At 30.9% G+C, this 26,691-nt stretch overlaps 3 protein-coding genes across 3 annotated transcripts; 1 reads left to right on the top strand and 2 right to left on the bottom strand.

Annotated features, from left to right (window-relative positions):
• Positions 1-1,158: 1,158 nt before the first annotated feature.
• On the top strand, positions 1,159-2,301 carry HELRODRAFT_168277 (hypothetical protein; the record flags this gene model as incomplete). The annotated part of the gene is made up of 3 exons (XM_009014158.1): positions 1,159-1,245; positions 1,501-1,579; positions 2,081-2,301. 3 exons carry the CDS (start codon positions 1,159-1,161, stop codon positions 2,299-2,301), a joined length of 387 nt encoding a protein of 128 aa, XP_009012406.1.
• A 2,034-nt stretch (positions 2,302-4,335) lies between these two features.
• On the bottom strand, positions 4,336-5,953 carry HELRODRAFT_168276 (hypothetical protein; the record flags this gene model as incomplete). Its single annotated transcript, XM_009014157.1, has 3 exons — positions 4,336-4,412; positions 4,991-5,321; positions 5,771-5,953. 3 exons carry the CDS (start codon positions 5,951-5,953, stop codon positions 4,336-4,338), a joined length of 591 nt encoding a protein of 196 aa, XP_009012405.1.
• Positions 5,954-26,250: 20,297 nt separating this feature from the next.
• Positions 26,251-26,691, bottom strand: HELRODRAFT_168275 (hypothetical protein; the record flags this gene model as incomplete). The annotated part of the gene is made up of 2 exons (XM_009014156.1): positions 26,251-26,381; positions 26,460-26,691. The coding sequence occupies 2 exons, from the start codon at positions 26,689-26,691 to the stop codon at positions 26,251-26,253; spliced, it is 363 nt and encodes a 120-aa protein (XP_009012404.1).

The following is a 26,691-nucleotide window of genomic DNA, read 5'->3' as shown; positions in this document are numbered from 1 at the left end:
AAAAGTTACAACTATCAGGATAAATAAATAAATAAATGAGTGAATGAATGAATGAATGTATAATTGATTGAATGAATGAACAAACGAATGAACGAATGAATGAATGAATGAACGAACGAATGAATGAATGAACGAACGAATAAATAAATGAAAAATAAATAAAAAAATAATAAATAAAAAAATGAATAAAACTTAACAGTTAGTTAATAATTATATAATTTATGTTATCTCATTCCTACTGCACAGCATGTATAGTTCTGCATGACTTATCGAACCATTCATTCCAGCCGATGTCGAAGCATGTTTTCTGATTAATCAGTCAGTCAGTCGGTCGATTCGTTACTACATGTTATGTGATTTTGTTCTTATCAACATGAGCCATTAAACGCTATGTTATTTATTTAATTAATAACGTAACTCTCAATCTTTTATTACAAAAACAAATAAATGTTATTTTTAATGTAATTTGTATGAAAATTTTTATAATCAGAGTTATGGACGTTCATCATTCACGCACAAACTTAGCAGTAAATAATTTTTACTCGCGGTAATAAGAAAACCCGGCCAGCCTACCTAATTATGTCTTCATTTTAAATCACTCTTTGTACGGAACCATCAATTTTATAACCAAATGAATTTAAATATTCACCAGAAGATGGAAAAACTAAAATACGTTGTCAGGCCTGATTGAAGAACATCTCCCTACAATGAAGGAATCAATATTTGCAACGTGAGAAAAAAAAATTTGCAATGCTTTTCAATGAACTTCAACTGAAAAGATACAAAGTTTTTTTTTTAATATTTGCAGTGAAGAGTTCTAATTTTAAATATGTTGGTGTGTAGAAAGTAAAATTGAGCAAATGTGCGTTGAAAGCTCTCAACTGTTTTCACGAGGCCACTAATTAGCAAACAAACTTCTTCCTAATCACTGAACTAATTAGGTCTTGCAATTATTCTCATCAGCAGCGGCAACCAATTATCATCACAGTGTTATCTTTTTCATCAACTTCATATTACCCACACCACCTCTTTGCCATCACCATCATCACCTTCAACATTTATTATGCACTTATTAAAAGCAATAGTTACTCAGTTATTGAATGCCATAAAAGTTATTTACAGAAGAAGTGCCGCATCGCAAATACCGGCTCCCATAAAATGCACGAGTGTTTAAAACAAAACCTTTATTACGTGCAAACAAACAACATTAACGTGACGAACAGGGTCGGATTTAAGAGAGGGCAGGTGGGGCTCTTCTCCCCTTTGAGACATCTACACAAAACGAGATAAAAATATATTCAGGGTAATCAACTTTTACGTTTCCCATTTATTTTTTAGCAAACTTACCGAAAATACATGATCGAGAAGACAAACGCTCAAACACACACACTCACTCCACTTACACACACACACCACACACACACCACACACCACACACACACCACACACACACCACACACACACACCACACATACAAACACACATAAACACACACACAAGAAACACAGTAGAAACAAAAGACAAAAAAGAAATAGCCAAAACAACCTGTTCTCACAGTTCAGCACCAACAACAACAGACGTAACTAAAACAACATCCAGTGTTGCATTCTGTCAGTTTATACTGCTCCCTGGACGTCATTCATCACGTGCCAGCCCACGTAAGGAAACATATACAAAACATTATAAACATTTCTTTCTGTCGTCATGTTAATGATATTATATACTTTTTATATATTTATTTATGCAAAAAGGCGGATAAATTTTTAAAAAATATAAAGAACATTTTAGCTTAAAAGGTTAGAGGATTTTATTATTGCGAGAGATTGTGAAGGAACTTGAAACACTTCTTGTAAAACAAAGTGAGGCACTAAGAAGCCGAGAGTTTCAAGGCAATTTATTCACTTCCTCCATCTATTTATTTAAGTGAAATTTGGCAGAAAGATCTAACTTTTAACAAAACAAACCCAAAATAAAAAATACTGCTATTACACATGCATTCACTGGTTGGACAAAGCAAATTTTTTATTAAAATTTAAGGTCACTTGAAGAAAATTAATGCTACCACGCAATAATTTAACAGTCAAGAAACATAAAACATCAAGCTCACAAGACGAACTCTTGCAAACGATCACAAATCAAAATAAGCGCAAATGCACCAGGGTTGCCTTCACGCTGCAGTTCAACGTCCGCCGGATTGTCCTGTTGAGATCTGCAGTTCAAAGAGATGACGATCCAACAACACCATCCATCGATGTATTCCAATTTCCAACTATGATTTTATTTATTATTAGAAGATTATAGTAAGCGTTCCTGCTAAAAATGTCCTGTTATAAATTTCCTCTGAACCTGTTCGCAATTCAAAACTGGGTCTTCTAATTGTTACAAGAATTGGTCAAATACCTTTTTATAAATGCACCTACAAATTTTCGTATAAGTTCATTATATTTTCTACATTTCAAACTACGGAATTAACAGCGGAGCCTGGTAAGCAGTCATTTGTACGTTTTATGATGAAGATCATTCATCATTTACTGTAAACATTTGAAACGCAAAAGAAAAAAATAACGATAGTTGGACAGTTTTGATAAATAAACATTTTTCTATTGATTTGAAAATATCTTACGTAGTTAAAAAGATTTTGTTTTTGAAAACAAAACGTAATTAACAAAAACTTTGTAACAATTTCTGTCAGAAAATCCAGAAGAGCGCGTTAAATTTACTCCATTTTAAGTTACAAAAAAACTGCAGTACATAATATTGATAGCAGCATGTGTTAAGTAGGATTCACTGAAGAAATTGTAGTCAGGTACATCTTAATAGTAAAAAAGCCATTCATTTATTTGATATTCCATTTTCTCTACGTACATTATCCACGCGCGCTCTTCAGTCTCTTCAACGTTGCTAAAAACGAAATGAAACCAAAAAACTGAAAATTATAATATTTCCTATGCTTATTTCAAATTTTTGTGCTAAATTTGAATTTCTGTTCGTTTAACAATTAAAATCAAATATGCCAACAAAAAATTATCTTTTTTCCGTAATGCTTGCCTACAAATTTGCAAATTAAGTTATATTTGAAACCTTTATGCAATTCTCATGATAATGAACAGCATGAAAGCATTCGAAAGATTTTTTTAAATGTTAGCATGTCAATGCAACCAGTATTCAAACAAGAACTAATAAGCGTGATAAACCTTATTAGGAAATAATTAACAGGACGTTTCCCACATCAATCTCCCAACATGAAATCAACTGAATTAAAAGCGTTGAAGTTTAATTTTGCTAAACTTAATAAACTCAAACTGTTTTTTATTTTTTCTCATCAGTCGGTAATTGCTTACTAGCAAGCCATATCATTTTATTTTTCTATTATTTTTCCTTACATCATCAACGTAAATTTTAAAACTTTTATATGTTGTCTTATTAAACATTTCATTTTGTTGCATGAGTAGAATTATAAACAAAATTAAATTAATGAATGTAAAAATATTTTCACAGTTTAAACACATACACTGGTTTGCTTATTTGCTTTTTATTTGTTTGTTTATTCGTTTATTTACACTGCTCATGTGTACTGTAACTTAATGTAAATCATGAAAAATTGAAAAAAATGAAGAAATCTTATCAGAACAATTGAAAGAAAAGTTGGTTAACGTGGAAAAAAATCTCACTGAACATGTTTGTGCGTTCACATGTTTGTGCGTTCACATGTTTGTGCGTTCACATGTTTGTGCGTTCACATGTTTGTGCGTTCACATGTTTGAGTGCTTAACTTATTAATGAGCTGGAAAAAAAAATTCCGTTTCTATTAGATATTTTTAAACGCTGTCTTTAAAACCGCACAAACTTATTTGAGTAAAATAATCTAAAATTACTAAATTGTGCAAAAAATATGTTGCTAGAGAATAAAAATGAGAAACACTTTCGTTTGTGAAAAAAATAAACTGCATATAAAAAGTGGGATAACAAAATTCACAAAGCGATACAATTGCATCCGCAAATATCTATGAAAACATATCTCTGGAAATATATAATTTGCATGCAGATACACAAGGACATCATTCAGATAGGAGAAGCGGCACACACACTCCTCATGTACATACTCATCTATTAATGCATACAATACCATGCAATAATTCATAATTTCCTCTCTCTCTCTCCCTCCCTCTCTCTCTCTCTCTCTCTTTCTCTTTCTTTTTTTCTTTCTCTTTTTCTCTCTCTCTCTCTCTCTCTCCATGTTTACCCACAAATGGTTTTATTGATTTCAAGCTTACTGTTTGAAATGTTTTTTTGGCGATTTGTTAAAAATTATTTGTTAGTACATGTTGGCTGGAGTTAGATAATTGATGTTTGTTCATATGTTAATACTGGCCGGTTCAGTTGGTAGAGTAGGTTTTGGCTTATTTTTATGGCTGTAACCGTTTTAAATGACATCAAACGTATTTTGGAATAAAAGTTTAAGTTAGTTTAACTGTAGCTAAAATTTAGAAAAATAAAACAGCATGAACGTGGAAAGTCAACTGACCTATTGTTGTTATGACAGTGACGACGTACAGGAGAGCCCCAGCGAACGACCACTGCAGATGATCATCAGCTGTTTGCATGGATAGATAAATGGATAGATAGATGGATGGATGGATGGATGGATGGATGGATGGATAGATGGATGGATGGATGGATGGATGGATGGATGGATAGATGGATGGATGGATTGATGGATGGGTGGTTATTTATAAGTCAATGACTGTTATAATTTTTTTTGTTTATATTGTAATCGTGATCAGATCATATGTAAATGTCGGTCCGTGTTCATGCACTGAGGCTGCTTGCTTCATTGAGTATGTACGATCATCGTGATCCAATTTATGAGCGCATGACCACGGGCTGCTAATATTAAACCGTGTTCGCTGGTAAAGTTAGGAGGTTTTAGAAGTTCGAAAATGTGTTACAGCGAAATAAAAAAAAATTACTAGACAGAATATGTACTCACTTGTTTCATCTTTCCCGTCCCACCCTCCTGACTTTACAGCTTCGGTCACATTTTCTTGAAAGTTCAAAAAAATGTTGAAAAGCATATCATAAGAAAGATTCTCGATCTCCGTAATGAGTTGATCGTTGTGGTACTGGACGAAGCGTGTTGAGTTGAGATTGTTTTGCATGTTGATGTTGTAACTGAGGACGTGGTGCTTGCTGATCTTCTTGCTCCTGTTGTTGTAGTAGTAGATCTGGCTGCGGATGAAGTCGACGGTTCTGTTAATGTAGACGTCTTTCATTCTCGAATATTTTATTTTGTCGGCCTTCTCTTGCTCCTTCTCGATGACCTACGTTGACGATCATTGGAATGCCATGTGTCAAAAAATATTAGAAGTACATTATGAGATTATATATAGTGCGTGCATTATCTGAAGCACTGGAAAGCAACAAAATGCTAATTATTATTTTAGTAACATAACATAATAAAGACATAACCACATAACCACACTTTTAACGCACTTTCAAAGCAGCTAAGCTAATTTCAATAATTTTTAGAATTGAACAAACTTAAAAATTATCTAACCAGCCAACCATCTGGAAAAATCAACCAGCAAACCTACCAAATTATCTAACCAGCCAACCATCTGGAAAAATCAACCAGCAAACCTACCAAACAACCAACCAACAAGCTAACCTGGAAAATGAAAGCTCCGACAATTGAATACACGACAACCATCCCGGCCAGACCAACGTGTGAAAAGAGGAATGCTACAAACCTTTTCAAACAACCAATCACCTTCTGTTTCCGGCGTATTCTTTTTTCTCTTTTAATTTCCTCCTCAAATTTTGCAGCGTCCCATTTGAACATTCCCGGCAGAGGAGGATGACCAACACCACTCAAAACAGCAGCCGCCAAACTGCTTGTCAGCCTCAACGATCCCAATCCGCCGGAATTTGATGTCTGCGTCGGTGACGTCATTTTTCTAATGTTTCGCAACTACTTGTTATATTCACATGAATTTGTATACGCGAGGTTTATGGAACTAGAAAAAGTTTTATCAATTATATTACTGATGCAGTTTGGCGAACATTTTTTGACGATGATAAAATAATGAGTAAGGTGATAAAAATTATGAGTCTAGATGATGGAGATCACAATGATGCTGATGATGACGATGATGATGACAACCACAATGATCACGACGACGACGACGATGGTGATGACGTAACTGTCAAAGTAGATGATCTATTTCAAGTACGTCGTGTTTTGTGATAGGGCGGATTAGCAAGAGGATCACATGAATTCCATTCAGCTTCAACGTTGTTGCGTCAATAATAATATCAATAACAATAAATAATAATAACAACAACAACAACAACAATAATAATAATAATAATATAATTAATAATGGTGGTAGCAGTAGCGGCTGAATAAGTGTTACAAATAGACGTTGTTTGAAAATATTGCAACGATTGAAGTTGTTTGTATTTAGTATCACAGTTTTTAACTTTTTTTGGTAGTTTTCTCCTGTTGTAGTGTTGTCCTAGATTTTTCACATTTAAGAAAATTTTATTTTTAAAAAATTTTCAATTTTTTGTCGATGCTGATTAAGTAGAAATTGATGATGCTTTCAAGTTTATAGGTCAACTGTTTGTTGAAAATTTCTTTGGTACAGCAGCATTGAGACCGTTATGGGGCTGGTACGTTTGAAGAACCTTGGGATTTGTTGTTGATTGTTAATAAATGAAACAAATTAATTCATTAATTTATTTTGCATATATGAAATTTTGCTGATTAAAAAATAAAATCGTTACAAGTTATAATGGTTGTAAGTGAAGTTAACGCAACCGATTTTTAATAACGTTGTAAAATAATATTGTTATTATTACCTTCCAAGCAATGTAGATAATTAAAACTTGGTTTTTTCAGCAACAACGAAGCTGATTATAAAGATAATAATCTTTCAGTGGAGATGCAGATGATGGCTGATGGCGCAGGCTCTTGAAATCATCATAATATTAGGTACATGGATCAAATGGAAACATGTAAGATTGACAATTAACATTCCAATGAAATGGCGCCAAACACAAAACTGAACATAAAGATGATACTCTGGATGAAATTCTAGACGCTGTTATTATAGCGAAAAATAAATAGATGCAAATAAGAGACAACACGAAAGCGGGACAAAAATAACACAACGCAATTAGCAATACATCCACAACAGCCGCTAACAACTGCAACGCACGAGAAGTTACTACAGTAGTCGCAAGTTGTGGACACGACAGCCATATAATTGTTATATACAGAGGAGCCTGTAGAGAGAATTTATTTCCTGGAATGCGTGTCAAAATTAGAGCCATCACCGTTGAGTGATAACTTGGCATGTCTACCCACAGCGTGTAACTGGCGTTGAAGTATTTTACTTATATATTTATGTGCACGTTTCATTTTATTTATTTTTAATATTTTTTTTATTATTAGTCGTCTAATTATTAATCAAAAAGTTGTATGTTATCTGTTAACGTTAAAAAGATGAATTTTTTTTATGAGATTTTTAACGTTCACTTCAATTAAGCGAGAACGACATGCTCAGCTAAATGCTATCTGCATAAGATGAAAAGACATAAAATTTGATAACAGCAAACAAATATTAATGATACTTTCATTCCAAAACAGCTATATAAATAACTTTAATTTTAATATTGATGTTTAATTTGTAACAGCTTCTTTAACAAACGATCTGATTTCAATTCATTTCCAAAACATTTAGCGTTTATCATCATGCAAGACAAATCATTTTATTAAGTTGGTCAGATTTTTGCAATTTCGAATAAGAAAAATTATAAACTTAATTCGGAGGTAGCATACTTTGAGCAAGAACCAAACAAGCAAACAAAAATTAAACAGAGCAAAACAAAAATGAAGAATGAAGGAAGGTAGTCTGTTGAACAAAACTTCAATTTAAATTATATTGTGAACTACTGGCTTTTTAAAAAAACTTCACGCCAGCAACACTTTAACTCGCTGATTTAGCATCTTTTCAATGCTCCCCCAGCCTCTGCGTTGTATTTACACTTTTTTTTTGTTATCACTTCTTGATCGCTAAACTTGAAATAAAAATTTAATGATTTTGTATTATTTTTGCATGCGATTCCATATGTATGTACATTAATTTATAAGCATCAATTTGTTAAGATACCTCTTTGGATTCTTGCAATGGTTGCATTGATTTATATACAAATGAAACTGTTTTATCATTACAAAACAAATGTCATAAATAAGAACATTAGCTTTATCATCAAAGCATAATTTTTCCATTATAATTGGTAGTAATGTAATGTTACATGGTAAAATATACAATGTATTAATTTGTGTTGTAAAAATAAAAAATTTATGGTCGTGATGCATCGAACCAAACATTCAATAAACGTGTGTGTGTGTGCGTCTGTGTGTGTCTGTGTGTGTCTGTGTGTGTCTGTGTGTGTGTGTGTGTGTGTGTGTGTGTGTGTGTGTGTGTGTGTGTGTGTGTGTGTGTGTAGTTTTTTGCGTTGAACCATTTCATACAATAGATTCATCAGTTTGATAAAAATAATAAAAACAACAACATGCATGAGAATGATTTTTATGATTATTTTTAATGGTGCTCATTTTTGTTGGAACGGTACTACAATAGCTCTCAAGAAATCGTTCTAAAGTTATTTCTTCGTTCTCAAATGCGCGCGCTTAAAAATATAATGCAAGCGAGTCCTTGATCTGAGACGATGTTTGAGAACATTATTGAACATTTTGTTTATAGAGAATTACTTAATTGGGTTGTTAAAGTTGGCAAACTTTTATGATGATGGTTCGCACGAGCTGGAAAGTAGAGGAGAATAGTGATAGTAATAGTTCTTTTCTGCAACTACATAGTGTGCAAAAAACATTTTACATAATACTACATAATGTTCAATTAGATTATATTTTTATAAATAACGTTTACATTTTTTTTTCTTAAAAATTAAAAAAAAACAATAAAAAATAGCAAACTATTAATTGAAGTTAACCTTGAAAACGACTTCATTATTAACCGCAATGACTTAAAAAATAGAAACATTCAACATTAGCGAGTACTTTATATCTGATGGAGTGATTGAGTTTGTCTGTTAATATAAAAGTTTGTCTTTCCATCTTTAACATTCTGTGCCTACCTGTCTGACTGCATCTGTCTATGAAACTGCGTGTCTGTACCACTCTGTGTCCGTCTGCTTATGTGTCTGTACCACTCTGTGTCCGTCTGCTTATGTGTCTGTGCCACTGTATGTCCGTCTGCTTATTTGTCAGTACCATTCTGTGTCCGTCTGCTTATTTGTCTTGATTTGTTTTAATATTCATGATACATGGATTATAGCTCATTATTCCAAACTCTACCGCTAATTAATTACAATTTTGGTATTAATTCAAAAATTAATTATGCTAAAACTGTCCGTTTCATGTTCATTGTATATTGGACGGCTTGATGGCCCAGTGGTTAACGTGGCCTGGTGCTGTTTCGCGGTGCCTGCTGATTCCTCTGAACCCACGAAGAGTGCAAATGACCTGTGACATTAAACCTTTTACATGAAAGCACAGTGTACATATACGTTATATAGATACACACCATACATACTCGTACGTACACATTGTATGTGTACTCACATGTACTATGTATTATGTACACACACATTATACATATAAATTATACCTCACGTATATTTTCATCTTTTTCCAGGTGCTATATAGACGTGTTAAAATAATGAGACCATAAAAATTACGTGATTCATATAATAACTTAATTTATAGGGCAATTTTAAATGTTTTATGGCAGATAACATTATGAAGTGAGCAGAGTCGATTGCCAATCCAGATGAGAATGATGTTGTTGTAAGGTAAGGATTGGGATGGTGCGATGATGGTGATGGTGGTGACGAGAAGGATGATGATGAAAAAAGATGACAAAAATAATGATGCTACAACAATATGACACAAATGTTGATGATGATGACGATTAAGAGGAGCAGAAGAGTACAATTTGAATGTTTATTATATTTTATTAAAGAGGATCTGTGAAGATGCTAATACAGTCATGTCTTTGCATTGTGCCAGAAGAGTAATGATGTGCTTCTCTGACGAGGTTAAGTTAAATGTGTGCATGTGTGCGCGCGTGTGTGTGTGCGTGAGATAAAAAAAGAGTTTGTGTGTGTATATGTGTGCTTGTGATAGTATTTAAAAATAGTTACCTCCATTCGTATTAAAAACACGCATTTGCATATAATAGCTGTTTATGGGAATATGTAGACACATGATGACAGCAAAAATACAAAAATTCAAATTGCTAACAAAACGATTTGTTATGTTTAAATTGTTTTATCTTTTTTTTTAAATTTATTCTCATTCATAATATTCTAGCACAAATCTTAATGGTGTACGTAATTTCCATGCTTACACAGGCTCATACTTTCGTACCTACGTACAGTGCACAAACATGCTGAAATATATTTAACATTGTATAAATACAATGCATGCATCATAACATACAAATGCATGAACTGCATTAAAAATGCATGCATCACAAACACCACATACAAACGCATGTAGACGTTTTCAAGCAAACACGCCACACTATCTATCTCCTCTCGTGGAAGTTTATTTTTAGACCATGTTATTTTTCATGCATTCTGTTGATCATCCGTGTTGCTTCTTACGATTCTTATTTTCACTGTGGCTGTTGTTATTGTGTAAATGTCGTTGTTATTGTTGTTGTGTATTGTTGTGTGTTGCTTTATGTGATTATGTTTATGTATGGTTGGTTTATTGGGCAGTTGCACTCCTATTATAGTAGTTGTGGACTTGTTGTTGTTATTTTTGCTGTTGTTATAGTTGACCTGTTACTGATGTTGTTATTCTTACGAAGAATTATCGTGATATTGATCGTGACGATGCTAGTATAATATATTATCGATTCTGTTGAGACGTGGCTGAATATGTTGCCCCTGTTTGAAATTATTCTTTTTTTATGGTTGTATTCAAATAATAAATTGCTGAAAATGTCTAGGTTTGAATGTAAATAGATTCTAGCCTGTTACATGCAATGTCTTTGATGTGTTGATTGAGGCCTATTTGCATGAGCTCTTTGCGTTGTTGGTGCCTTTAAGAATTACGTAAGAAAGAATTGTACCAAAGAATTGTGGTTGCTTTTTGAATTCAGAATTTTTAAAAATTAACACAGTTAAAGCCAATCTGTTGTTTTTATCCTGTAAATATTTACCTTGATAACGGCTTCTTTTCAAAACGATTAATACGTTAAACGATAATTTGAAAATTCTTCCGACAAAAAAAACCGTTCATCGCCAAACGTTTCATCAACTTAAAATATTGCATCACACATTTTATACAACTACATCAAACCACACCTTCCAACGTCCTACAGCTTGTTGTTCACACAATATGTTAACCGTTTTTTCGGTTCAACACCTTTGCCAGCTTGTCGTTCATGGCTTTCATGTTTGTTTGTTTGGTTTGGATTGATTGGCTTATTGTTTTGTTTTGATATATTTTATTTTTTTCTGATCTGATCAAAATTTTTTTTTTGATTGGACCAGACCATTTAAAATAAATCTTATTGTTTGAAAACATTCACAAAACGTTTTTACCTACATACGTTGGAGATTGTATGTAACGTTAACTGGCAGATGAAAACCTTGAAGTTCGTCTTCAAGTTGTTGCAAAATGTTAAGATGTTAAAAAACATCAATTGTAGTGTTGCAATAAAAATCTAGTTTATCATTTAAACGTTTATAAAAGCAAAGTTTCAACAACTTTTAAGAGGTTTCTTTAAAAATCTGCATTATTCTCTTTGGACAAATCCGCCTTATTTAAAATTGAGAACAAAAAATAGCATTAAAGACATTTGTCAAGGTACTCTAAGAAATACATCAAACACATGTTTCATTGTGGGGATGTTTAAGAAGTTACATACAAATAATTTATTCAAACATAAAAATAATAAGTCTCAAGCTGAAAGATATTTCAAACCATTAGTCCAATGGTATTATATAAAATACAATAGTAAACAGTATTTCTAAAATAATTTCTTCTATTTGATCTTCAAATATTGTTACAAAAACTAAATATGATTATATATTCTGTTAATTTATTGTAGCGATGATAACGTACACACATCCACAATAACATACATACATGCATATTGCATATTCATCTGAGTGCATCTTACAATACGCGAGATCTTATGCGATACGTGTATGTATGAATGCATGTATGTATGTATGTATTAGGGATGCACCGAAGTTCGGCCCCGGCCCCGGCTCCGGCCAATATCCGGCTTTTTTTCAAATCCGGCCGAATCCGGCCCCGGCCAGATTTGGTGGCCGGATTTAGGGCCGGATTTAAGTGTCTATCGACATTTAAAAATGTTATAAATAGAAAAAAAAATTTCATTGAATTCAATTAATTTTATGTCAATAAGTTAAAAGCTAAGCATACATGACACATAATAACAACATCACAAATTGTGAAATGAGCTGGACAATTTTTTTTGTGCTATAACATGGGTTATGCATAAATTATAAGCTGATCTTTGTGTAAAAGAACTTAATTAACTATTTGCTTGGTGTTATTTTTTGATGTTCAACATGTAGAAAACCGTAAATGTGAGTATTTTTTCTAACGTATGTAAAATGGTAACTAAAATCCGGCCCCGGCTCCGGCCCCGGCCGGTTTTTGAATTTTAAATCCGGCCAAGTCCGGCCCCGGCCGGATTTGAAAAACCTGAATCCGGTGCATCCCTAGTATGTATGTATGTATGTGTGTGTGTATGTATGTATGTATGTATGTATGTATGTATGTATGTATGTATGTATGTATGTATGTATGTATGTATGTATGTATGTATGTATGTATGTATGTATGTATGTATGTATGTATGTATGTATTTATGTATGTATGTATGTATGTATGTATGTATGTATGTATGTATGTATGTATGTATGTATGTATGTATGTATGTATGTATGTATGTATGTATGTATGTATGTATGTACGATATTTATTTATATTGCGCGTTCAAAATAAATTTATAAGTATCATCGCTTGGAAGATAAAAAAATAAATTCAAATAAGTGCTTGTCATCTGAGACGTGGTGGAGCAGTGGAATATGAATGAAAGCATTTCTGTGTATGTAGGGAATGGATGATGAAGGAAGATGGTATGGTGTTTGGATGGTGGTGGTTGGGTGGTTGCTGCATGATGGCTTGTTGGTGGTGGAATAGTGGTTGGGTGGTGGCTGAATGATAGTGGGTTGATGCTGGATGGATGGTAGTTGGATGATGCTTGGACGGAGTGGGAAAAAATAAATGAAATTTTAAGTGTGTTGGTTAAGTATTGATAGTTATTGATAAAATAAAAGTTAATAATAATGCAAAAATTGCCTAAAAAATGTAAAAATATAAAATGATGGAAGTGAAAAGTTATAACAAAATTAAACAAAAACTTGTAAGAAAAGTGTATTGTTTCAAACATCAAATAGAATAAAGAAAGGAATATCAATATAAAACTATTATTAATCTATTCTACAAACAATTCTGTTTTTTAAATTTGTGTGTTAAAATATTGTTGCGTTTATTTGTAGTTATAACTTTATTTGCATTTGATATTTCATAAATGTAGAGATAATATCATATCTTTTTTATCAAAATGAAACTTTATAACAATCGACAAATTGATTTTTCATGTTGTGAATCATACCAGCTGTGAACTTAGGTAACGAAAGTAATTCCCTTAAAATAGAAACAAACTGAAATTTGGTGAAAAAAAAATAACGCTACAATTGAACGAACAAAAATTTTGATTTACTAAAAAAAATTAAATTACGACTGCTGCTACAGTTACAGCTGCTGCTGTGGTCAAGAACCTTCTGCGTCGTTCACCGTAAAACTAGTTCCTGGATTCTTAAAAATCTTTCAAATGTGTTTTGCTTTATTTTAGGGTTTTTCGTTATGTTAAAATTAATAACGTTCTTGTTTTTGTTCAGGTTTCAACTCAAAATGAAACAAATGCAAAGGCGAACATATAAGGCCAACAAGTTTAAAAAATAACACACACACATCCTCACACATCATCCTTCAAGAATGTCATTTTAATATAAAATAATAATAAATAATAATACTAATAAAGTAAATAAAAATAATAACATTATAAATAATTTTCTTGCAACAGACATATCGAACATAAAAACTTGTTTTTAAAATTATTCTATTAAATTTTCATTAAATTTCTCATGTAAACTCAGCCGAACTTAATAACTCAAACATATGAGTACATTTGATTTACGTGGAACCAACCCACCCATTAAAAAGTTCGCATGCATTTCTAGCCAATAGAGGGATGAAAGAAAAATTGTTCTTACTTGAAATAAGATCAAGTTAGAATTCTGTAAAAATGAAAGAAATATTTGATTCTTAAAATACTTGGCAGTTATAAACATTGAAATTTGTTTTTGAGTGTTAAAAATTTTGATTAAAAGCTTTTGTTGGTTTCGAGTTTGAAAAATTTTGCAAGAGACAAAGAAGCGAAGAATTTGATGAATGAGCCAACCAAAATATGAAAAAAATCACCGTGTTATATTCTTGTTATGCTGTTCCGCTGTAAATTAGTTAATATCACTTTTTAAAGCATTTAGATTATTATCAATAATTTAAAATTTTTAATGGTTGAGTTAAAGGAAAAAAACGTATAATAAAATAATAATCTTTCACTATAGACTGAACGCTTAAATGTTATAACCCCGCGAGTAATATATTAGTTGATGATGGTTAGCAGAAATTTATGAAGCTAGGAGATGAAGTATTATAATGAAAGCCGGGAAGATTCTTCTTATCAGATGACCAGATGTTGGAAAGTTTTAATAAGAAACACGCACGGCTGCATTCGCGTAACGGAAGTTCAACATTAACATAACCAACCGAATCAGATTTTTCGTGAATAATTTAACTTTTTATAAAAACGTTATACAAATTAATCACATATTTTTTATTGAGTTTAGTTTCTAAAATTTTATAAACTTTTCAAAAATTGAATTTGAATAAATATTTGTTTTTATTGTTTTGAATAAAAATTTATTTTTATTTTTGTGCACAAAATTAAATGAATATTGAAAGTTAAATGAAAAAAAGTGTGTTACCTGTCCTTATATGTTGATTTCAATTACAACACCCCTTGCATACACATATCCTGTAACTAACGTATAGAACATTTAATAATATCTGTAAAGTTTTTTAATCAATATTATTTGTAATATAGTTTTTTTTTATTTTGAAAATAATTAATTTTTAAAAACATTTTTACATTGTTTATTAAACGCATATAATTAAAAAATTCATCTCAAGTTTTGAAATAAATCATTCACAGCCGGATAATAGCGAGTCTGTGCTTCTTACCTTCCTTTCAAAGCCTACCTTTTATAAAGGTCCTATATATATATATATATATATATATATATATATATATATACATATACATATACATACATATATATATATATATGTATGTTGGTAATAGATCATAATTTTTACAATATTCCAATATTCTATAAATTCTTCAAAAAAACTTTAGTGAGAAAAATTGAAAAAACGAACTACAAACATATTAACGCCAAACATTCGGTAGAATTTATAGAATATTGTAAAAATATATATGTGTATATATATATATATATATATATATGTATATATATATATATATATATATATATATGTGCTGGTAAAAACCATAGTTAGTGTTGTAATTTATGAAATCTAACGAATTTCTAGTATTGGATAGTTTTTTATTACATTTCTCAATATTTCTAACCAAATTCTTGTCGTTATTATTTATTTTATTAAAGTTGGAATAATATACAGTTTTCTAATTCATTTTCGAGTGACAGGACCAATTTCGATTTTTCAATCATCTTCATCGCTTGTTGCAGTATATATAAATGATTTGTATAATCCAGTACTTGTTGCAGTTTATATGGGAAATTTTTGTAACCCAGGACTTTGTTCCTGTGATTTGCATTAATCGTTATTATTGACTTTTATATTTTACTATCTTCTTTATTTATTGATATGGTTTCTTTTTTCGGGCTATTTACTTTGGTGTTATGTTTTATTGCTGCGATATATATATATATATATATATATATATATATATATATATATATATATATATATATATATATATATTTATATTTATATATATCTATATATATATATGTATATATATATGTGTGTGTGTTGGAAGACCATATTTTATACCGTATTGTATTAATTCTACCAATTCTATACAGTATTGAATGAATTCTACAGAATTGTTGATACCAACAATTCGGTAAAATTCATATTTTTATTTTTTTATTTTTCATCATCGTCATCACCACCGCCATCATCCACCATTATCATTATCAACGTTTCCCCATCATCATCATCGTCGTCGTCGTCATCATCGTCGTCATCTTCATTCAAATGTAGATAGCAATAGAGTGAATGTTAATGTTATCATCTTTTCGGATAATAGTGGTTATGATGATGGTGATGAAGACGACGACGATGATGATGATGATGATGACTTTGATATGAGTGGTAGTTGTGGTAATGATTGTAGATAGAGCTCAAAAAATATTCTGCCGCTAAAAATAGTATGATAACGACTATGATTATTACCATCATCAGGATCGTCTGCACATTTGTATATTCATTCTGCTATCTAAAAATAGATGCTTCCAGAATTATGTTCACGTTTAAACTTAAACATCTTCGTTTAAAAATAACATTTATATGATTATAAATATATGAATCACGTTTAAGATTTATATTTTTGACTTTAAATTGTGGCCAATTTTCTAAAATAATTTTTTTAAATATTTGACAAAATTTGAGTAAATTTCATTTAAAGTAATTTTATTTTATTTTGAACTAATAACTGTTGTTTGGTTAGGATCGTTACTGTAATGCGCTGGTACGTATTTTGCGATTTGCAAGGTGCGATTTTAAGGTGCGTCCTCCAAACACAAAAACTAAAAATCATCTCCATTGTCTGTTGTGTTTTCATTGAAAACTTCAATTTTTATTAAAAACATCAGAACCGATTAAACGATAAATCTAACAAAACAGCATTATTTATTGAATCAAACATTCCGACAAAAATGTGAGTATTTTATAACCGAGCAAATGAAAATAAAGCTGACGAATGCCGCGACGCTAACTTTTTGAAGGGTGATGATATAAATGTAAATAAGCATGCATAAGACTCGTTCGTTATGCTGGTGCGACTTTGATGTTCACTCGCGCACCGAAACAAGACATCCACCGACTTCTTCGGTACAAATCAAAGTACTTGAAGTTTGTACTTGAATTGCACTCGAACAGAAAGGTGAAAAAGAGGATGGTTGTCTCAATCCGCTGTGTTAGTTTTTAAACATTTGTGTATAGCACCATTACATTTGATGAATTTGAAAATTTTATTGATGAAATGACTGATGTTTTTTCTGTTTATTTTTCTAATTTTTAACCAAGAACGAATCAAATCTTCATATCATAGACGCCATGCGTATCTGCCTTGAAAATTTATAAGTTATCGTCAGCCTATATCTAAATATCTATACTTGGATGTAACTCAAAACGAAAATAAATAAAAAACACTTGATGGGAATAATTTGTATGGCTAAAAATGACGAACGACCTTCGTATAAATTGTTCTATTTTTAACATTACAAGTACAATTTGTTTCGGTGCCTGAGCTGGTGGGTGGGGGGCGCATGCATGTGCATCGTTCCTCTGATTGACAACAAATAATTGTAATAAACAAGACAGATGATGGAGAAGATGGAAAAGGAGCAAATAAATAATTTTTCATTAGCATTATAACTGAGCGTAAATATGAAAAAATATCTAAAGGAATTAAAACGAAAAATGCGAGAGCAATAAAACTGAGAAAAATTCTTAAAATACACACAAGTACAAACACTGGTAAACACACAAAGTTGCATACAGTCCCATAAAAACACGTACATGCAAGCGTATGTTTATAACAAGCTCATGTTTGTATGTACACACGCACACACCAAATACACACAAACACTATACATAATTAATTGATCGTTAATTCCAATGACATATATTTGCCATCCTTTTTCAATGAAATCATACATTTTCTCAAACAAATTTTCATGAAAAAAAAAATTATTTCTAACTAGCTAGCCAAGTTACTGAATGTAAATGTTTTCTGGGTAAAAGTTATTAGCTTATCACCAATTATCATGGACCCGAACATGCATTGTCGTATTTTCTATTATAAATTTGCGTGCGGGTATATATATATATATATATATATATAAATAATAATAATAATTATGAATATATATGTATATGTATACAAATTATGAATATATAATATATATATATATATATATATATATATATATATATATATATCAGTTATGTGATGAATAGTCTTGTAACATAATAGGAGCAAGAGAAAGAGAAGTGATAGTGGGATGATTGGTGTAAGGCTAAACAGATGAGTAATGCTTTGCTTCTTCCATGCATGTGGTTGTATGGGTGTGTCTGTGTGTGTGTGGTGTGTTTGCGGTGAATTTAATATGTGTAGTAGGAAGTTTTGTGTTTTTAGCGTATGTGTGTTTTTGTTTGTGAGTGTTGGTATTTTATTGTATGTATGGTCATGTAAGCATTTGTTTGAAATGTTTATTCATTTGTACGTAAAATTCGATTTGTGTTTGTGTGTGTGTGTGGTGTGTGTAAAGGTGTTGTGTATTTTATCTCGTGTCTATTTCGGTAGATATGTTTGTATGTTTTTGTGGTGGATGTGTTTATCATCTGTGCTTGATTGTGTGATGTTGATGTAAGTTAATAGTAATGTTTGCCGTTGTGAGTTAGGGCAGTTTCGTTTCATTCGGAAGATAGATTCACTTTTCTTTACTTCAGTGTCTGAATATTTTTAACGTTGCAGGTGCTCAGTTGTGATACGTTTGTAGGAGCATCTTTATGGTATGCACGCGTGTCTTTGGAAAAGTTGCAATAATCCCTCGCTTCATTATACGCACAACATTTCTGCCGCAGTAAACAATGAAAAACTCGCAAATCAAACATAAAAGTGACTTCATAATTCGCTTGAATGGACTTACAGCAGCACAATAAATAAAAATACATAAACAACTTAACAATTTATTTTTTATGTATTTTTGTAGCACATACAATTTTGATGTTTGCAATAACCACGAACGAGTCAACGATTAATTATTATTTTATCGCCACCTAATATTTTGGCAAGAAAAATGCTTCACTCTTTGCTTTCTCAATAAATTTTTAATTTTTTTCAAATAATTGTGTGTGATTTTTTTAATACAAATAATTAATAAGAGAATTATAAATAGTTTCTTTCGATAAAATTTTTAGTATTGCATCGATTGGTACGTATCTGAAGATGTATCTTGATAATATGGTCCTTTGATATATTTCAAGTTTTCTGATATTAATTAAATTAATTTTTTAATTTTTATCAATTATCCATTATTTCTGTTAGATATTTAATATGTTTTCATTATGGACGTCTATGAAAATACTTACATGTTGACTGAATAAGCCTAAAACTCTCAAAGAAATTCAAATCAAACTAGTTTTATATCCCACTAACAACAGTTGGCTGAAAAATTCATCTTAAAGAGAAATTAAAGAACTATAAAAGTTTTTAGCGTTGATTTATTTTTGCAAGATTGAAAATGAGCGTTGAGATGATGAGTGGAGATCTTTCAAAATGTGTACTATTCTACTTCTAAAATTAGAAAAAAAAATTTTAATTGAAAAGTTTGAAGTGGGGCATTGTTTTTTTAAAATAACATTTGCGAAACAACTTTCAAAATTTTTCATAATCAAATCCTAAGCGGCGTTATAAAAAATAAACAAATTTTACACGAATCATGGTTTACAAAAATGGATGGGACAATCTTTTTGTATTATATAATTAGTTTTTTCGTAATTTTTTGTGAAAAAAAATAAAAAAAATAATACATACATGAAGATCTGCATGAAATGGTTGATAGTTTTGTTTAAATATGAAAATGTTGAGAAAAGTTGACATTTTTCTTGAGATCATACTCAACATCAGTCTGCCTAGTTATAACTTGTCCTAAATTTGTATCGTCTATAAAATATCGCCATCAAAATGAAAAAAAGTTTGAATAAAATAAAAAAATATATAAATAATTTTCAAAAAGTTTCAGTTAGTAATGTAATCCTCAAAACTTAAATTTGAAATTTCGTGAACCTAGCCCTTCAGCACTTCCTACAATGTCGCCACATGCAAGTGTGACTCGGAACTTTTAAATGAGCTTTTAATGCACTCCCTATTTCAACAACTCAACAGTGACGTGACAGAACAACTTCTGAGCATTTTTTTAGATATTTGTGTGTCTCTATTATGTGTTAGTATGTCTGTCTATGTCTGTTTGTCTATGTATATGTGTCTTGTTTGTGTTGATGTGTGTACGTGTATGTGTATACCGCTGTGTATATGTTTGTATATATGTTTGTGTGCCTTTGTTTCTGCTATTGCTAGTTGTGAATACGTTAGTGTAGATGCGTGTGTGTGTCTATGTAAGCGTTTTTGTTTGTATTACATTTTTGTATACACAATAAAAGTTTCAGATAGTGTGGATGTTTTTATATTTAAAATATATGCATTGTTTAAATTATTTTTATAGTGAACCATATAAATTTTCGTATAGATAATAATATCATTCACTCGTCTGTCAACTATCCATCACTATCATCCATCATCATTTCTTACAAATACATATAACCCTGAATTTTTCATAGCACGTTCCGATTGTTGCCGTCTGGAATGAAATTTTCAATTTGATTACTTATGAGGATTATTGTTTGATTACGAAAATGGTGTAAGAAGTTGTCCTTGATTAGTTTTGCTGGCAGAGTAAGCCGGAAAGATTGAGTTGGTTTTGATTGATTTTCTTGTGTATATATATATATTTATTTGTTGGAGTATGTTCATATTTGTTGGAGTATGTTATTTGTGATAGCTCCTTTGTGTATGTTTACGTATTTTTTGTGATGGTTTATCTAATTGTTTGTGATTGTTCATCTATTTGTTTGCATGTATGTCTAAATGTTTTAGCTAATTGTTAGAATTATTCTTGTTGGCGTTGTTGTTGTTAAAATGTTGTTTCAATATATATAATGAAAAGTCCAAGAAGAGCTGTGAAAAATGAAGCCAAAGAAGAGTGATAGTGGTGGGGCATGTTACGATGCATGTTGCATTGACTGAATAACCTTCAAACGTCGATATTTTAAACAAAAATAATCACAAAAATAATTACGGAAACAACCAAAGTAACGTGGCTTCTTGTTCAGAAAACTTTTTGCGAAGATAACATTTTTTCATTTTATTTTTCTTAGAAAATTGGTGTAACTAATTACTCTTCGAAAGTATTTCAATTATGGTTGAAGTTATTTGTAAAAGAACTCGCATACAACTATGCAGACATACACATATACACAAAAACACATACCTGTAGAGCCCTTTCTTCAGCTTTTTATTTGGTTTTAACGTTGAAATGCTCGTTTTGACTTGTTCATTGTTCATCTGTCCAACTTCATTTATACGTACAAACATATATACTGGAATTATTATTATCACTACTACTGGTTTTTGTTATAATACCTTTTATAAATAAAAATTTTCCATTGCTGCTGTGTAATCGTAATGTTAATTTGTGAAACTTTTAAAATAAATTTGTCTTAATTCGTTTTTTAATTTTTATTAAGACAAATTCACTTTCAATAAAACTGCTAGGCAGATTATTTGAAAACTATGGTCCAGTTGTTCCAAACTCTTCACCAAAATCACCATTTTTTGGATTGGTTTCTGACGTTTTTGAATTTGATGACGTTCGTGGGAAGAAATCAACAAAACTTTCTTTCTTTAAAGGTAACAAATGCAATGTTTAAAATTTGAGAAGCATTTTGCAGCTTGTTTCTGAATCTTAATGCACCATCGGCATGTTTGTTAAAAGGAAAATTGCATTTGTTAAAAAATGTCAAACACTTTACCGTTGTATAATCTTTTAATGCAAAATGATAGAATATTAATATGATGGTCTGACTTAAGCTATCAAAAATGTTTTGGTTCAATCAAGTATGTTAAAGTTCAAGTAGAAGATGAATGATCTTTGATGATGCCTTTCCACTCGGTGATCACTTGTTTCATAGTTTGTATTTCAATATTGTGAATTTAAAGCTTTAAAACGTAAACCTCAGACAATTATCAACAGATTAAAAATAGGCCATTCAAGTTTGACTCATTCCTGGATTCTCAACAAAACAAATTCGCCTACATGCAACTCTTGTAACGAAAAACTAACTATCCATCACATTTTGGTCAAATGTAATAGTCACAATAATAGTAGGAAACGACATGACATCCCTTCAGAAGTAGAAAAAATTTTTTCCAGAGATAAAATCAATAATATAATATCATTCCTTCAGGAAATACAAATTTTTAATAAAATTTAAAAATAATTTCTCAAAATTTTTAAAACAACAAAACGCATTTATAGAAAATGAACAAGGGGCGTAAAGATAGCCAGTTGTGTTGAAACGCCGTTAAACTGCACAAACAAACAAACAGTAGTATTTCAATATTATTATTTCATTGTTCATTCTCTGATTGTTTTGAAAAACCTGCAACGTCTTATATTCCACTTTTATGTATAGTAAAAGTTTGCGAGTCAATTTAACTAAAATTTTTAAGTTTTATAGAATTAAAAAATTAATTATTTATCAATCTCTCTCTAGATGTCTGTGCAACAGCATTGAACTCCGCCCGTTGGTTCTTCAAAGTGAAGCATTTCGATACAAAACCAATTAACTCCATAAAAATTGTCAATTTTTTAGACAACTCGAATTAATAAAATAAATAAAATTTGTGTTTGCAAATTATTCAGCACTTATTTTATTAAAAACAAGCACGAAGAAAACCTCTGCGGAGTTGATTTGGTATGCTCAACAGGCTCGCAAGGCTCGGTGTGTTGAAATTTGATTGAACGTTGAAGTAAAAATGAATTTTTGCGTTTAATGGCTGGCTCCTGAGAGTAAATCGATGTCAGACTTATCGAAATTAATAAAAAGCAAAAAATGATTTATAAAAAGTGATTGTTAAATTTAAATTAGCAAGTAATGAAAAACACGTTGACGGTTGCAATAACTTCTGAGATGACTATTGTCTTTTCAACTGTTTCAGTAGAACCGTTGACAAAAGTAGGCAGCATTTTTCATCTTAATACATTTCTTAATCAGTATTCTATATTTATAGACGTTTTTTGAATTGTTACGCCAAATTCGCTCTCCTCAACAACGATAGTCAGTTCCATACAAAGAAACACCATTATGAATTTCCTGTGTAGAAAGATAAAAATGCTCAGAGAAACAACTAGGTTTGAAAAGTTAAGAAAAAAATGTACACCTCAATGCTTGCCTAATGCCTGCCTAGGCCTCAGATGGTGGGGGCGTAGGTGATGATGATTTTTACTTTTTTAGTTATTAAGGATGAAAACTGGTGAAACTGATGAAATGGTTTTTTATATCGCGTTGATGCGCGTTGGTGATTTCATTAGTGTGATCTAAGATAGAACTCGCCAGTGTGTAATTACTGCTTCAGTATGCGCTGATGTGATATAATTTTTTTAAACTCTGAATAATCCTGTCAAAATATACGATTGAAAATTATTTGATAACTTTTACATGTTTGCAAAATGTAAATTTTATTTACGTTGAACTTGTGCGTTTGATTGAGTTCAATGCCGCCTAGAAACATTAAAAAACTTTATGAGATTAATTAAAAACTAAACAAGATAAACACAATTACATTTTTTATAGACGGGACACAGTCACATTACTTGCAATGAAAAGTAATGGAGCAGAAAAACAAATGAACATGAAAGGGTTGGATGCTGCCTCATTCCATAACTCACACGTCAGAGGCTTTCAATGAATTCAGTGTACAGGTCAACTTTTTTGTCTGGTGCCAAGATGTTAGCGTGGTAAAGAGTGACGCATTAGTTCCATAATTAAATAAAAAAAATAATTACCGAATAATTAAATTATAATTCAGAAGAATATTATAATTCGCTCAAAAATATTTCTGAAGATGGAACAAAAAATTGTATCAGATAAAAAAGTTGAAAGCCAAAAACTTGTGTAAAACTTAATAAGAATGTGATTGATCATCGAGGACTGCCAGCGAAAGTGTGTGGGTTTAAATGCGGCGTGTCGCGATGAGTAACTAGATTAAAAACTGGACTGCTTGCTTGGTGGATGTGAGGATGGTTGTTGTTTATATTTAACGGCATTTATGCTCCCAAAGTGGTGCAATTGTTTTACCAAATTAAGAAAAAATTATTTTTTTTCTCCATGTGGAAAAATAGAAGTTCAGATAATATGAAAAATGTTTATTGCACTGAACGTGGGGAAAGAGAAATACTATAGGAAAAATATTTAAATCATATCGTAGTAGTTACAATCCTTCAGAAATTGTATTACATTGATAATATTATTGTTATTCTTAAAATTCTCTGAAAGCTCTTTATATATTAAATGTTTATGTCTATGTGTAATTGGGTTCTCGCAAGTTATAATATGTTGGATTGTTAATTTGTGTCCGCAATATTGACATAATGTTTTAATTAATGTTGACATAATGTTCTGACTTATTTAATATATATCCATGTGTTAATTTTGTGTTAATTAAAATAAACAGACTAATGATTATTAGTCTGTTTATTTTAGAGGATACCAATCGGGTGTTAAATATTCTGCATCTCTTTTGTTCGATCAGTGGCCTTATTTTCCTTAATTGTGTTATGCAATCATTCCATTCATTTTGCCATAATGTGTATATATATTTATTTATTAATGATTTAATGTCTGAGTAAATCATTGCTGTATTTAGTATGGGTTCATTGTGGGCTGTTAAAGCTAATTGATCGGCCTTTTCATTGCCAAGAATACCTATGTGACTTGGTATCCAGATTATTTTGTACAATGTTATGAATTTTAATTTTTATTGTATTAACAAGGCTATTGTTACTTGTATATTGTTTTAGTGATTGTACACCTGATAAAGAATCAGTCAATATCATAAATGATTTGTTAATTTCATCTTTTATGTAATCTAATGCTTTATTGATTGCCTGAAGCTCAGCAGTGAAAATTGAAGTGTCATCAGGCAAATGTATGACTATTTTTGTTTTATCTATTATAGCCGCTGCTGTCGTTGAATGATCTATATTTGATCCATCTGTATAAATTATGGTGTTATTAATATTATGATTGATGATTTCTTTGACTATTGATTGTATGATGTATTGGTCCTCACATTTTTTATATTTAGTTAGTTTTGTATTTATTGAAGCTTCATTCATTCTCCAGAAATAAGGAAGTTCAGGATTTTTAAGTATATCTTGATGTTTTATGATTTTAATATGATTTTCAATGCGCAAATAAAATGGAGCTATTGCTTTAGGTTTTTTGAGAAAGTTAGTTATAAATTTTTTACTTTTAATGTATTTATATAAGGGACTTTCTGGGTATGATATGATTTTATAATAATAGTTGAGTGACAATTTAATATGTCGGAGATTTAGTGGGATTTCATTGGTCAACACATGTAGGCTCAGAGATGGAGAGGTTCTATAAGCGCCTAAACACAATCTTAGAGATTCATTTATAATTGGGAGTAGTGAATTTACGTATGGTTTTCTGGCAGATCCATAGACTTGGAAACCATAGTCTATTATTGATCGTATTTTGGATCTATATATCATTAATAACTTTTCGTCATTTGCACCCCATTTGTAATGAGAAAGAACCTTAATTATATTGAGGTATTTAAAACATTTAGTTTTAACATACTTAATATGATGTATAAAATTGAGCCTTTGATCAAAGGTTAAACCCAAGAATTTTATTTTGTTATCAAATTTGATTGGTATTTTATTTAAATGTAATTTTGGATATTTTATTTTTCTTTTATTTGTAAATAATATGGCCGTAGTCTTTGAGTTTGAAAAAAAATCCCATTATCTGTTGACCAGACATAGATTTGGTTCAATAAACCGTTTAATTTTCTTTCAATATTTTCAATATTTTTATTTTTGTAAGCTATCATAAAATCATCTATATAGACTATAGAGACATCCAAGCATGTCCGGTGGAATTATGTTGCATAAACCATTTATTTTCAGACAGAACAGGGTAACTGATAAAATGCTACCCTGTGGAATTCCCATCTCCATTTCTTGTTCTGAAGATAAAAATTTATTATATTTTAGTTTAAATTTTCTTTTATTCAGGAAGTTGGATATGAATAATGGAAGTCGACCTTTCAGACCAGCTCTAAACAAATCCCTTAAGATACCGTATCTCCAGGCCTTATCATAGGCCTTTTCAACATCAAAAAAAAATGGCAACATCTTATTATTTGTAAATAATATGGCCGAGACCAATGAGGTGTTTGGAAGGTGTTTTATCATATTGTATGTGATTTTATCTGGCCCAGGAGTAGAATTGTTACTTGTATCAATGGCATACTTTAATTCTTCCACGGTAATCAT

This window comes from Helobdella robusta (genome assembly GCF_000326865.2).
Source record: "Helobdella robusta unplaced genomic scaffold HELROscaffold_13, whole genome shotgun sequence".
Lineage (NCBI taxonomy): Eukaryota > Metazoa > Annelida > Clitellata > Rhynchobdellida > Glossiphoniidae > Helobdella > Helobdella robusta.
The sequence above is the reverse complement of the archived record's forward strand: the minus strand, read 5'-3'. Positions and strand labels throughout refer to the sequence as shown.